Genomic DNA, 14,709 nt, shown 5'->3' on the forward strand with positions numbered 1-14,709 from the left:
GCTCAATATGATACGTGGAAGTGTGGAAGGGATTAGTATTCAGCATTATTAGTTATGAACAGGGCATCACATTTAATGCACAATTGCATTTTCAAAAAGCTTCACTGGAAAAAATATTTAAACATCAAAATCAAGCAGTAAAAAAATTACAGTAATTTACCAAGAACAGTAATTTACCAATGAGGGCTAAATTGAAATATTCAAAATATGCAAAAATTCCAAATAGACAAACAAGATGTGAATAGTTGAAAGATTAAAAAATAATAATAAAAATCTTTTTTCCCATTATGTGTAATGAGTGTAGATATATGGATTTAATGTGTGAATGCAACATTTTGTCTGGAAATTTCAAGTTTCATAAAATATTAAAATAAGCTTCTTAGTAGCTGTTTTGTAGTCAGCTAGTAACAATTCATACCAACTCACTTTTACACCACATTTTTTTTCCTGCAGCTGGACCACCATACACTCTGTATTTTGGCATCAAATTTTATGCAGAGGATCCATGTAAACTTAAGGAAGAAATAACAAGGTACAGTATTTAATAAAAGTGCAATTTGTTGATCTCAGGCTAGCAACATATTTCAGCCAGGTGCATATTGTGGTGGGCCTGGGTTTGGTTTTTTGTTTTTTTTTTCTTGAACATCTGAATCCTTTTGATTCAACATTGGTATGTAGGAATAAAATTGTGATTAACTTCACAGTGATTGATAGTGACAACTGTTAGGAAGCCCAAGAAGAAAATATATTCTCTGGTGCATCAAAAATCAAAGGGCCTTGATGTGCAGTTTTGGCAAATTTTTTTTCTTATTTTCAGTAATGCATTTTTACAGCTGCATTTATACTATGCTATAACCAAGCTTAGAGTTAACTTTGATATTGTATATAAATACAGGGAATTTTCTTCTTTATTTGCCATAGCTTAAATTCCAGAATTGTTTTTCAAGGGGATTTCTTTTGGTCTTACTAAAAATATGAGAAGGAAATTGAAGAGTTGCATGCCTCTGATTCTTTTACCTAAGCTTGTCTTCTGCAAGGTACGAGGATGCACACAGTAACACATGCACATGCTTGCACAGACACACACTCGTGGTTATCTGAACTCTCACAGTTTTGGGGTTTTCTGTTTGTTTTATTTATTCAATGTCTCGGACAATTAGTTTTAGGTTCAAAAGGAAATTTGAGAATTTGGGTAAGTAGGCGGACAAAATTAGTGTGCTGGCTTGCAATAATGCAGGCCAGCACATTAATTCCAAAATTGCAAATTTTGGAATTAGTACAAAACATTTGCAAATTCCAAAATACTTTTGATGTCCCAAGACTATGACACATGAAGATTCATTATGCATGGAAGGTTTTTAGTTTTCCTAAATCAAAGGTTGCAGCACAAGCAGAATATTTTTTTTTTTATTCCAGAGTGAGAAAATTCTTTTGTTTCTGGCACAACAGGAATGAAAGTCTCCAAAGTAGCAAGACCCAGGCTAGCCTGTAAAAATAATTAATGCTGTGATTTGGCAGGTAAAAGAGCAGCTGGCAGCAATGGATGACCCAGTACTATGGAGATTTGATGCCATTTCTTGTATTTTCCCAGTAGAGCTTTAAATCCTGCTCACAGGGAAAGACGGGTGTCCCTGGGAAGGGGAACTCTGGCCACAGAACCTGTTGTTGATTGCCTCCCTGGAGGCAGGGGCCTAAATTTTCACAAGTTCTTCCTTTGCCCTGTAGTAAGGCCAGCCAGTGCTCTGCACAGCTGCTTAGGTGTGCAAATCCAGTCAAGAAATGTTGGAGTGTCATTGGGGAGCCTCTGGTCATGGCTTGTCAGTGTTTGGTCAGGAAGAACTGGCACCTTGGGTAGTACACAGGGACAGCATAGGCAAGTGATAGGAAGGTAATGTCAGTCTTCTATGAAACACATTGAAAAGTCAATTGCCTTCAACATCTTCAACACTTATTCCCATAGGCTCTTAAAATTTGGACAGAAGGCTTTTGTTTTTTTTGTTCAGGAAAGTAACAGTAGTAGTAGTAATAATAATAATAATAATCTCCTTAGCATAATTTGGGTTGGAAGGGTCTTTTAAAGGCCCTACCAGTTAGGAGGCATTAAAGGCCCTCTTTTCAATAATAATAATAATAATTATGATAATGATGATGATGTTCTGGCTAATTGTGTCATTCCAGTGATGTGTTAACTGCTTTGTGTTAATTGATATGTTTCTTTGGAGCATGTATTTATTATTTTAATGGACATGAGAGCTAACTGTTATTAGATTCTGGTGATCTGTGCCATTGCATGATTACTCTGCAAATAATGAAAACCTGTCAGATTTGTAATTACTTTGCAGAATCTGTCTGGCTTGTTGGTAAAAGCTAACACTGCAGTGTTTGCTGGAAGTGTTTACTAGAGAATTTGCAATTAGGCACTCTAATGTATGCATGACAAACATGACAGCACACAAGATGAGACTGCTTTAGCTATAGGTATGGACAAAAGGCCTGGTTTTGTGAGGAGCTCAACAGCTTCAGTGGGAATTGAGATTGCTTAAGGTGAACAATTAAGAGTGCAGGATGCGGGTGTATTTTGAAGGTTCCTATGCTACTTTAACTTGAGACTATAGAAATATAGGTACCTGCTCCAAGGATAATATATTTCTAGCATCCTTTCCTTCCAAGCTCTGCTATGCAGAGGTGGAGAAATGCTAACAGAAGTGTGGGTGTGCACCAGAAATGCATTCATGTCAGAAAGATGGCATTGTGCACTCCACAGAGGATGTAAAACCATCTTGGTCATTACCATAGTTCTTACAGGGAAGATTTGTTTAGGTAAAACTGCAAGCATAAACTAGAAGCAGGACTGAGGTATTGCTTAGAGTGAGCAAACACTGAGTGTCTGTTTTTGTGTTGCCCAGTGATATTCTCAGGAATTTTTTTATGCAAATGCCCTGTTCCTCTAAGGTAGAGAACATTAACCATTTTTTAGAGGATGGACATTGCCACTATATATATAACTATACTATATAACATCTGTCACAGCATAAATTTCGGATAAATCATTAATCAGAAAGACATGAGTATCTTTATTCAGAGGCTCATCTGAAGTCTAGAAAATTCGGTTGGACCTTAAGTTTTCTGGGTCAGCTATCATGTAACCTGCAGTTTGTAAACTTCCCTGAAATCAGTGTAGGTGCACTTTGAACTTACAGATCACTCCAAGGTGCTTTCATAAATTACTTGTGCTAACACAGAATAAATTACTTGCAGAGTAGCTGAATGGCTCTATGTAGATATAACTGAATGAGTGAATAATGGAAAAATTATATGCCTGCATGGAAGACCTTTTTTCCTGTGCAAAATCACCTTCATTGTTTTTTTTCATTTTGTAGGAAGTCAGTGCAAGAAATTAACTTAGGATGATGTGAAACACTGCATTGATCAGCTGTAATAAGACCAGACAAAATCCAAATAGTGTTTAAAAGATTTCTTATAAATCATTAAGGGAAGTTGCAAAACTGCAGGTTCTTTATATAATGGCTTGTTATCTTGTCTGTTCCATCTCTTTGTGCATATTGATTCATTCTAAGTGGTCTCAGCTTTTTCAAGTGTAAAAGCAGGTTATGACTTTGGAAATTACATTTTCAAGCAGGAAAGAATCCTGTGCTATGACAGATTCAGTTAGTTGCTGATGGCATACCCATTCATCTTTTTCATGGGCTTCATCAAACTCACCTGCTGCATTGTAGTTGATACTCTGGTATGTGGAGAGGAAATATTTGAGTAAGGAACCATCCAATACTCAGCCCTCTTTTACACTGATCCAATGATGAGGTTAAACTTTTACCCTTTGATAGGTTTCTTGTTCAATTTTTGTGATTCCTATCCCTCTTCCCCACTTTCTGACTGCTCTGTGAAAGTTGAAAGAGGGAAATGACATTTTAGGGAGATAATTAATTGCATCATTATAAGCAGACTGAAAAAGTAGGGAGTGCTCCCTTTCCTGGGTTCTTTCCCTGGATAAATCTTAGTTGTTACTTCAGGATCAATAGAGGTAATCATTTAGAGAGGAATACAGGCATTCACTCTCACATAGTTATGGTACATGGTATGTGCATAGTAAATGGGATGATTTTGAAATATTAATTGGACTTGAAATAACAATTTTTTAATCTCTGTGTTTTAGGTATCAGTTTTTCTTGCAGGTAAAGCAAGATGTTCTACAGGGCCGTTTGCCTTGTCCAATCAACACTGCAGCACAGCTGGGAGCATACATAATTCAGTGTAAGTTCTCCTGGCCCACTGAGAGCTTATTTCTTTCAATCCTGCATTGTGATTAATTTTAAGTGATGACTGAAGACATCATTAGCACTTTATGCATTCATTTCCAAAAAGAAGTAGTGTGATTGATTTCACTTGAATAGCTGTAAATAAATGACCATTCTGAATAGATAATGCAGGAGCAGTATGGAAGTTTATATAAAGAAGAAACTGTAAAGTCAGTCTGAAGACTCTGCTAAACATTCTTTGCTTTGCTGGGGAATATTTTATCAAGTACTCAAGATTTTGACTTTGGATTACATGTAGAGCATGACAAAGCCTTCATCAGGAGATTTACAGATTTCAAAGGCTATTGGCAGCCTCAAATCACAAAATCTGGGAAATAAAAATCTTATCTCAAAAATTACATTATGTCAATATGAATACATATTTACTTAACAGGACAATATGGTTTGACCTGAAGCGAAGAATTTTCATTTTCTTTAGTATTTATCTACATTCGTCCATCAGTAGAGATCTTTTCAGAAGTGGATGTTATATCCTTCATGCTTAATAGAACTAGCAATCAACTAGAAAGGAGCTGTCTATCTACTGGAGCTGTTGTTTTGGTTTTTTTTCCATTACAGCTCAAGATCTATATTCAAACAAAATTGGTAACCACAAATTGTGTGAAGAGCCATGCTCTATCTGTAATTTCTTCTGTGCTAAATTTAGATTTGTCTAAAATGATCTGTATCAAGGAAAGATTATTTGTATTATTGGTGTTACAAGTGTTATTCAACAACACTTAATATAACATGAAAAAATAGTCCTCCTTTTATGTCCATTTTAGAATAACAAGGCAGAATAACTTGTGTGTGATGGGAATGGGCATAATACAGGATTTCATGGTGGATTATATGTGTGTCTGAGAAGCTAAAATTTCAGGCTGTGTTTGTTTGTGTACAATTATTTTTGACTTAATTTTGGCATCTAAGAAATATGACATGTCATCCTCTGAAAAACTGTTTGCACACACTTTCATCTTTACTGGCAGACATGCCTTCCCTGGAAAAATACTGCAAGTGTGAAGCAGGAAAACATGCAATGATGGTAGCATCTTCATTTTATTATGAGAAATGAGTAAAAAGAGTAAATTCATGCCCTTTAGTAATTATTTAAGGTGGTGAGAGTTGTTGTTTTGGTATAGTGTCCTGTTCCTGTAATTCCAATCTCAAATATTCTATTGGAAAACAACGAGACAGTTTATGGGAGAGAGGAGAGTTAAAGCTTGGCCAAGGTTATGTACAGTGAGTTGAAGTTAGTCCAGGTACTAGGAGGCATGCATTCCCATGGGCTGTATAAAGAACTTTATCCTTTTATTTAGGGCTTGCAGTTGTTCCAAATATGTAAAGATACCTGAGAAATGTCTGCCTCAGACACTGAACATGTAATTTTTATGGAGGTTTTCCAGTGAGGCTTCTCAACATCCCTACAGAGCAGATCACTGTCTTTTTCTATCTATGTAATTTCAACATTTTGTAAAGAAACATTAGTAATTAGATGAGTCTTTTCCTTCTTGGCTCTTGAAGCCTCCTTTTGGCTATGTTTTTGGCTTAGTAGGCATTGCATAGAAAGCTGTGAAGTCTTTCTCAGAGAAACCCAGTGAACAGATGCTACCCAGGGTTATAAAAAAATTGAAATACTAACTTTTGCAGAGTTTCTCAGGTAGATGAAATTATAGTTAAGATCAGTAGATCTGAGTTCTGGCCAAGATGCATATTTGTTTTATAATTATGTTACAACATATGAACAGACATGACTAATATGTACAAATTCAGGGTTTCTTCAAAGAAAATTTCATTGGCTATTCATCATGTTCTTTTCTTTAAGAAAAGTATTTTGAAAGCTATTTTTATTTTTAAAGTGAATTTGATATTCAGGAAATACACTGATATTTTATTGAAAAAGGAAAGGCTGTGATTCTTCACAAGAAACAGTTAGCATTAGAAGATCTTCCCTATAGGATTCTCAGGATATTTACCTCCATTTGTATTCCCAGCTTATGTTAAAGTCCAGCAATAATATGGATTGGTTCTGCCAGTAATATTGCAGTTTATCATGAGAGCATAAATATTACAAAACTAGATTTTTCTACTACACTGTTTTGCACAGACTGCCAAATAATCAATGTCATTGAATTTAAACTTTGCTGTCTTGGTCAGAATTTTGTCTGGCTTATAGAAAGGGTAAGTTTCCTGTCAAGGCTTCTAGCTCTTTCTAGGTCTAACTTTCTATATATCTTTTAAAATGAGTGAAGACAATTTTTCTTGGTTTTATGTGTGCTGATGTGGATAGCTCTGTATTCTCTTCCTTTTTTCCTTATCTGACTGCCGATTAAGTTGGCCACCACTTGCAAATGGGTGGCTGAGCACCAGCAGGTGGATTATATGAGACGTTTTTTGGTTGAGGAAAAGCACAGGTGGCCTCTGTTTTGTCCTTGTTTCCCGTAGCTGAGCTGGGGGACTATGACCCGTACAAGCACACGGCAGGTTACGTCTCCGAGTACCGCTTCGTTCCCGACCAGAAGGAAGAGCTGGAGGATGCCATAGAGCGGATACACAAGACTCTGATGTAAGAATTCAGTACTATTGTTAACTTGGCAGGTAATACCAGACTCAGGGATGCTAGGTAGGTGGGGATGAACAGCCTGTGGTGCAGAATGGAGGTTTCTAGACTTGAGGAAAGGATGCAGGGAATCCAGTTATACCTCTCAAAAGCAGAAAAGGTTTTACGTATTGATCTGTTCTTTTAGGAACAGAGTAGGACTATAATTGGAAATGTGAGGTGTGTCAGACCTAGGTATGTGTGTTTCAGAGACAGCCGTTTTAATAAACCATATGCCAGAAATTCAACCGTACATAGAGCCAAAATAAGCATTTACTTGCTTATCTCCAAGTTCATATTCCTGGTAAGTGTAAAGAAGCTTGTTATAACAAATCCAAGTAAGGTGCAATTGTGATAAAACCATTTATGAAGATGAGAGTAGAAAGGGCCCTTTCATGAGGGTGTTCATCATACAGTTTGTCAAAGTAATGCAAAGAGAATTGGTTACCCATCTAGTTGTAGATCTAAATTTCTTGATTCCCTTGCTGTAATGAAGCCATGGTGTGGATAAAGGTTAAGTAATTTTTGCCTGTAGCATTGTGTGTTAATATGTGTCTTGTTTAATGAGAATAGGTATTAACTCAGGGTCACAGCTGTTCTCTGAAAAGTTTTCCAGTAATTGGAGTCTGTGCCAGTTGCCACTTTGACCTGAGCTTTCCCTTCCAGAGAAAAAATTACTATTGTCAGTAATTATTTCTGTGTGGATGCATGACAGCCTTACACTAATTGATACATTTCAATGAACTTACTATATGTAGTTCTATGAAGTAAAAAAGTGTTGTTTTTTTCCTTTCCAGAGAGAGGAAACTGAGTCACAGCTAGTTAGTTTGGTTCAACATCACAGAAGCAGTTTGTGAGAAATGAGACTTGAGGTGAATTGCTGTGAACTAAGCAGCCTTCATTTCTCTCTCTCAGGTTTCTGTAGTCATTAGATTCAGAAGCCAGTGGTTGTGAAAGGAAGTAATGACAGTCATAACACTCACTGATCTGGAGCTCTGCCACTGTTCTGCTGCTTGGCTGCAGCTGGGTGTCAGGGATTTATCAGCATCAGAACAGAGAGGAAAGGCAAGGTGTGTTCATTGCTACTTTAGCCCAACTGTTACCATCAGCACTGCCATCTTTGACTTCTGCTCAGGTCACCACAGTCTCTTCAGCTAAGAAGTGTGAAGCTATAATGGCTGAGGGCATCCCAAATTGTCTCTTCAACCAGAGATGTTAAGGACAGGTCTGTGATATGGTTTGGAAGAACTATTTTATTCTTTCTGGATTCCAGCATGGAAACACAGGGGCTTTTCTTTGGTGGTTTTTTTTGTTTGTTTTTTGTTTGTTTGTTTTTATTTTTTTTTTATTTCTTTTTTTGTTGGTTTGGTGTTTTGTTTTTTTTTGTGGGTTTTTTATGGTTTGTTTGGTTTTTGTTTTGTTGTTTGGTTTGGGTTTTTTTGTTTTTTTTGGTTTTTGTTTTTCAGCACAGTTGTGGCACTGCATATACCTTCCTTCTCCTGGTTATGTCAATAAAATCTGGTTTTGGTTTGCATATTTGTTTTCGGTTTTTTTGGTTCTTTTTTTACACAGCACAGTAGCTATTTGGAGATTCAGTAAGGATGCAGTTTTTTGAGAAAGTTTCTAGAGGGAAGAAGGCAGAGGGGGTTTCTGACTGCAGCCTGCCTACTGTGCTTGTTGTCCCATCTATAAACCAGCATGACAGCTGCACGGTCAGAGAGCACTGTGAGGTGACCTGATGTTTTTGGGCATGTCTGGAGGATCAAGCAGTGACTTTGGGGCTCACACATGAGGGAGAAAACACTTGGTACTGGAGGAGAGATAGAATCCCTCAGTGCAGGCAGGAGAGCTGGTGTTGTACTGCTGACAGTGCCCAGTTCAGACTGTGGGAGATCTGTCACTGCTTGGCAAGTCAGCTGCTGCTGTGTTTTTGAATCCACATTTCATGCTGCCAGTGGGGCACAAGCAAAGCAAAACACACTGCTGATATTCAGCTTTAAAAGTAGCTTTCTATGTTGTTTAGGTCCTCAAGGTGCCCTTGTCCATCCGAAGGAGAGTGTGTGTGTCAGCTGCACGGCTGTCACTTTGACAGCTCTGTCACACTGGCAAAGACTGCTTTAATTGTGGGATGTGTGATGCTGAGGAGAGTTTGTGTTTTCACATATGATAAAAATTAAACACCCTTTTTACTAATGGGAGTTCTTTCAGTCCCTGACACTCCTTCATCCCTGCACATTCTCGCTTCTCCATCTGCTTTTGGGAGGACTTCTACCTCTGGCTTCCATCTGCTTCCTTCAGAAACTCCTGCTCACATCTTTCCTTTCTTCAGTATTTTTTGCAAATTCAATTTCTAAAACATGATGTATTACTGTGAAAGTATTTATAAAAACACACTCAATGACATTTGAGCCTTTTGGTCCTTTCAGAGGCAGGTGAGAATAGAGGAATAAGTGCATCAGCATTTTTCTAAGCCTGGTCAGTAAGGAAAGACTAACAACAGGGTTTAAATCGGCATTGTATTCTAGCACTAATTCAGTAATGGGGTAATCCACTTTGCTCAGGACTGGTATTTAGCCTGCTTGTGAACTCAGTGAGACAATACAACCCCTGTGCACATTTTGCTTACATTTCTGAGAGCTACTTGCAAGACTTCAAATTAAAAATCAAGCTGCAGAGTAAATTTTTGCAGCAAAAGACATACATATATATTAAAAAGACATGTATATATGTATATATATACATATGTATAAAAGACATGACAGATGTGACATTACTGATGTGCCAAATATCCAGTGTTCTGAGTACAGATAATGAATGACACATCTATTGGGATGTGAAGAAAGAGATTTCTCTTAAAAGCTTCAGGTCTGCTGCTTTTCCAGGAGTCCTTGGAGAGAAGAGCACTTGGAAAAGTGGCAGTGTTGCTGATGAGCTGAAGCAGTCCATCTGCCAGATACAAAGAAGTAATTTTAAATGCCTTTGAATACCTTTAAATACCTATTGCATTCATGCTTGCACTTCTGTTTCATGTCTTTGACCTTGGAAGTTCTTTTTTCTTTGTCAGCCATAACACAAAGTTGGGAAAACCTGGATGGTAGCTTCTAGGCTAAAGAGAATGGTGACACAGGAAGCAAGAACGTGCATAGTGCAGGACTTTTCCAGATCTTTGGTGAAAATGTTGGATGTAGAATGCTCTGCTTCACACCTTGAATTTGAAAGGTAGCACATCCAAGTATGAAGTATTTCCCCAAGAAAACCAACAGGATGAAGCAGGATATCCATTTTTTTGAGCTGATATTTTTGTAGATGTGCTGTGCTTTCCCAGTAACAGTCCAGTTGCTTTCAGAGAATTATTGAAAAGAAGTGAAAATGAAAACATGGCTTCAACTGTTTCAAGCTTACAAAAGAGAATCTTGTTCTTGTATCAGTGACAGCTATTCAGGGAAGAGCAAATTAAATTCTGAGGATAAGGCTTTGAATTTATTTACTTGTTTTGTTCTTTTTGAAAATAAATCCAGTGTCAGTAATGTCTAATATGTTCCACTAGCCAGGACTTTTCCCTCACCAGTTTTCCCAGTTTTTTTCTACCAGTGGTACTTCTTAACTGATGGATTGATATCTGTAGCTAGGAAGGCAGGCAGGATCTTTGAAATGGCTAATCTCTTGAGACAGACTCCAAATCTTGTTTTCAGTACAGCAGACCTGGGTACTACCAGCTGGTGTGACTTACTATAGGCAAGATTTTATGGAGAAAGTCTTAATTTATCTGACGTTATGAACTTCGTTTTCAGGCGTTTCAACACTGCTATGGAGAAATAGTACCCCAGTCATACTATTCCTGCTTTATTAATAATAACGTAGTTATGGGGGAAAAAAAACGTTATTTTGCATTGAAGCCTAAAAAGGGAACGTGTGAAATGTGTTTGTGACAGTAAGGAAAATGTTAGCCACTGCATTAGATGAACACTATATATATCACAGCATATATGTCTGTGGTAGGAGACTACTAGAGAGCTAGTTTTAATTGAATAAGAAGTTCAGTGTTGAAAAGACAATGACAGTCTAAACTATATACTATATACTGGTAAGTCAAACTGGTAAGAAGGGCTGCAGATCTGTCCAGAAAACTCTATTTATATATGATTTATTTTGATATATTGATTGGAATTGCAAGATTCTTACAAATAATTGTGTTTACAGGGGTCAAGTTCCTGCTGAGGCAGAAGTGAACTACTTAGGTGTGGCCAAATCTCTGGAAATGTATGGAGTGGATCTCCATCCAGTTTATGTAAGTGTTAACTGTGAAAAATAATTACTGCACTACTGTGTGGAACAGTACTTATATGGATTTGTTGCCACAGGTTAATTGGAAGGGGAACACTCCTCAAGAAGTGCAAAGGAGCACATATTTACAGATGGAGAGGATTCAGTTATTCATACGTACAAAAGCCTAAAGATTAAATGCTGTGATTGTGTTACACCTGTAAAAACCAATAAGTTATACTTTGGATAAAAACAATTCAGATGAAAAGAAGGAATTTGTGCAAGTGTCAGGATGCATGAGTGAGGGTTACTGCCTCTGTCTTTGACAGAAGAATTTGCACTTTATTTTTGTTTAAGTAAGAACAAGCGTGTCCTGAAACCTTTTCAATACCATTGCAAAAATCAGAGTGGAGTAGCAGTATCATGTTTAGCTTTTTAAAATATTTGTTGTCAAGGTTTTACAAAAGATCCAGAGTGTGTTTCCATTTTTTCCCCATGTTGTATCATGCAGCACTGCAAGTTGTCTGTATTGCCTCAGAAAACCCCTCCATTTCTTTTGTCTGTCAGTATGTATGCTGGGATTGGATCCAAGTCATCACCTGGAGGCTATGTGCTCCTGGTGGAAACATCATTCTATCTTGTTTGAATTATTCTGCTAGTGGCAGGTTGGGTTTTTTTGAATAAAAGAAAATCAGAAGTTCAAATGGGGAGTTGTAGTATAGATAGTTCACTAAGATAGATGTCAGTACTTTGTAAAATAATTGAAAGAAAATAAAGAAATCAAGATACTACCTGGAGATTAAATATGTATTTCCTCTGTAAAATGTATAGCCTGCAATATAAAGTACCTTTTAATGCACCCTATGGCTTAATTGTATTTATATCCCAGACTTTGTTCCCTCCCACCCATGGAAAGCTGAGGAGTTACTGGAACAAGATCCAACACGATCCAACAAAATCATGTTAAATTAGTACAGCCTGGATTTTTTTTTTGCCTCATAACTTGCTTTTGTTGTGCACTGAAATCCCTGCCTGGATAACCTATGAACATTGTTCCTGCTTTCATTACTACAGCAACAGAAGCCCTCATTTGAGACTGAAGCTGCACACATGATGAGATGCAGTTATTATCCTCCTTTGGTCATATTAAATGTAACTTGCCTTTCGCAGTTAATTCACTAAGGAGCACAGACAGAGCTTGTCAGGTGTGCTTGACCTTTTTCAGCCCTGTTATCACAAAGGACACTTTCTCGGTGTCTCAAGTCAGTCCTTCTCACAGCTGATAATTTTGCTGTTTATACTCCACTGGTTTAGAGATTGAAGGGCTGTTCCTCATTGCCTCAAGTAAGCAGGTCAATGATTTTTTTACCTCATGCACTAGAGTTTACACTCTTTCAGCTGTAATCTGCTTCTGGTTTTAGTTATTGACTGTAAATTGAGGGGGTGGGGACTTTCTGCCACTCGGCAGCAGGGCTTTCACCCTGTTCTTTCCCAGTGCAGTTTGAGATTTGTATCCTGACTCTAGGAATGGTTTCCTTCAGAGGAGTTGATGCATGTGGCTGTTCCCTGCATGCCATTGCCCTTTCTGAACAACAAAAAAGAAGCTTGGCTCTTCCAAAGGACCTACTTCACTTGGAGGCAGCAGCAGCTGACATTATTTTAGGAGGGGGAAGGCAGCTGCATAATTGTATTATAGGTCAGAAAATCGCTATTTACTTTCAGCTGAAAGTTGGAATATCTGTTGCATTTGTGCCTGAATAAAGAGTTCTGTTTCTGAGTCCTAGCGATTTGCCAAATAGCGAAACCTAATTCAGTAAAAAAACAAAAAAAGGTATTTTTGTTTTTCACCATGGCATAAAATTCCCATTCTTCCCATCACTGCCATTCTTTCCTGCCTCTTTTCCCCCAGAACTAAAAATTATCATATAGCACTTTTCATCAGTAGGTCAAGTACTATTTTCCCACTTGTACAGAAAGTGAAACAATATATTCAAGCCACCAGGATGAATTTCTCACTGGATCTCACTGATATTGTGATTCTACTTGCAACTGTACAAATGATATACATTTTTATTTTCTAGGGTGAAAACAAATCTGAATACTTTTTAGGATTAACACCCATAGGAGTTGTTGTCTACAAGAATAAAAAACAAGTAGGAAAGTATTTCTGGTATGTATTATTTAAATGTGCAGTCTGCACTAAAACAATAACAATGTTGTATGGAAGTCTACCATTTGTGGTATCTATTTGAAAGGTTAATCATAGCAATATAAAAGAAGTATACACAGAATTTTTAATATTTCCCTGGATTATGCAGATTTTTAATTCTTTGATAATCTAAGAATTGAAAACAGTAGATCATCTTTACCATACTCATGCTATGATATGTTTACAGATCAGTAATTGTCTGCTGACATCTGGTGCATGCCTGAAAAATAAATCCACCTCTCAATTTTCCTTTGGTCTTTGTATGGAAATGTATACAACTTTATATTTTTTTATGCATGAAGAATTAAAAGCTCATGGAGTTCTGTCTTTTTTTCTCATTATTACAGGCCTAGAATTACAAAAGTTCACTTCAAGGAAACACAGTTTGAACTTCGAGTCCTGGGAAAAGATGTAAGTTTTTATTTATGCCTGAAAAGATTGGAAAAATAATTTCAGGTCTAATGAAAGTGGAAACTTAGTGTAGTTGTCAAAGTCTAATTGGTTTTATTGAAATTTACTGTATGAAAGGTGAACGGAGCTTCACAAAGCTGTCAGGCACAAAACAAACAGCCACATTATATAGCTTGGTATTCATTTGTCAGAGTTTAACATTACTTTGCTCTTAAACCATTTGAGAGAAAGCAATGTCGTTTCCAGTGGGGCAAGGATAGCAGGTTGAAAGCAAGAGAGATTTTAATATACAGTAGTAAAAAAATAGAAATATATTTATCCCCTGCAAAGCATGTGGAGTAGAGGAGAGGAGAAGCCTGTTGAGAATGTAGGAAAAAAATAATAATGTGTAATAAAACACATAGTTGCAGTCATTTCGTGGTTTTTGCTGTCTGGTTTAGTTATAAGTTTAGTTGGCTGAATTCTTTTTTGAAAATACTTTGTATGTGTTTTTGGAACATGAAAGCTTATAATAGTTTCATAAGGACTGATAGTTTATGGTTTTAAATAGTATTAACCTGCTGGCAAAAATCCCCTTTAATGTTTCTTTGTTCATCTTTGTAATGGCTGTCAGTCTCATCCATGGTTTTTCCATGAGGACGTTTGTCTTGCTCCTTTTGTGGACAGCATTTGTTGTGTCTTTGCAGATGCCTTGGCAAATCTTTCTTTTGTTACTTCCAAGTGACTTGTTTATATTTGGTGTGGTAATCTATGGGAATTTCATTTCTGAAGGTGTGTTTGTTGAAATAGGAGAGTTATTTAAAGGCTGGGGAAAGGTCGGGAAAGCTTTTCACCATGTTTTATATAAAGAGTGAGTGATAGTTCATGTACAAACAAGTCTGAGTTTGATTTGGAGTGAATTGCTTGGAAGT

At 37.1% G+C, this 14,709-nt stretch overlaps 1 protein-coding gene across 1 annotated transcript in view; it reads left to right on the plus strand.

Moving 5' to 3' along the window:
* EPB41L4A (erythrocyte membrane protein band 4.1 like 4A) overlaps positions 1–14,709 on the plus strand; it is a 119,219-nt gene that overhangs the window by 54,756 nt on the left and 49,754 nt on the right. The window contains exons 4-9 of the mRNA XM_014877309.2: positions 454–532; positions 4,175–4,272; positions 6,762–6,882; positions 11,116–11,203; positions 13,260–13,348; positions 13,735–13,798. Of these exons, the coding sequence (XP_014732795.2) occupies positions 454–532; positions 4,175–4,272; positions 6,762–6,882; positions 11,116–11,203; positions 13,260–13,348; positions 13,735–13,798 (539 nt within the window). The remainder of the gene's footprint in view (positions 1–453; positions 533–4,174; positions 4,273–6,761; positions 6,883–11,115; positions 11,204–13,259; positions 13,349–13,734; positions 13,799–14,709) is intronic.

This window comes from Sturnus vulgaris, chromosome Z, assembly GCF_052056855.1.
Source record: "Sturnus vulgaris isolate bStuVul1 chromosome Z, bStuVul1.hap1, whole genome shotgun sequence".
NCBI classification, from domain to species: domain Eukaryota; kingdom Metazoa; phylum Chordata; class Aves; order Passeriformes; family Sturnidae; genus Sturnus; species Sturnus vulgaris.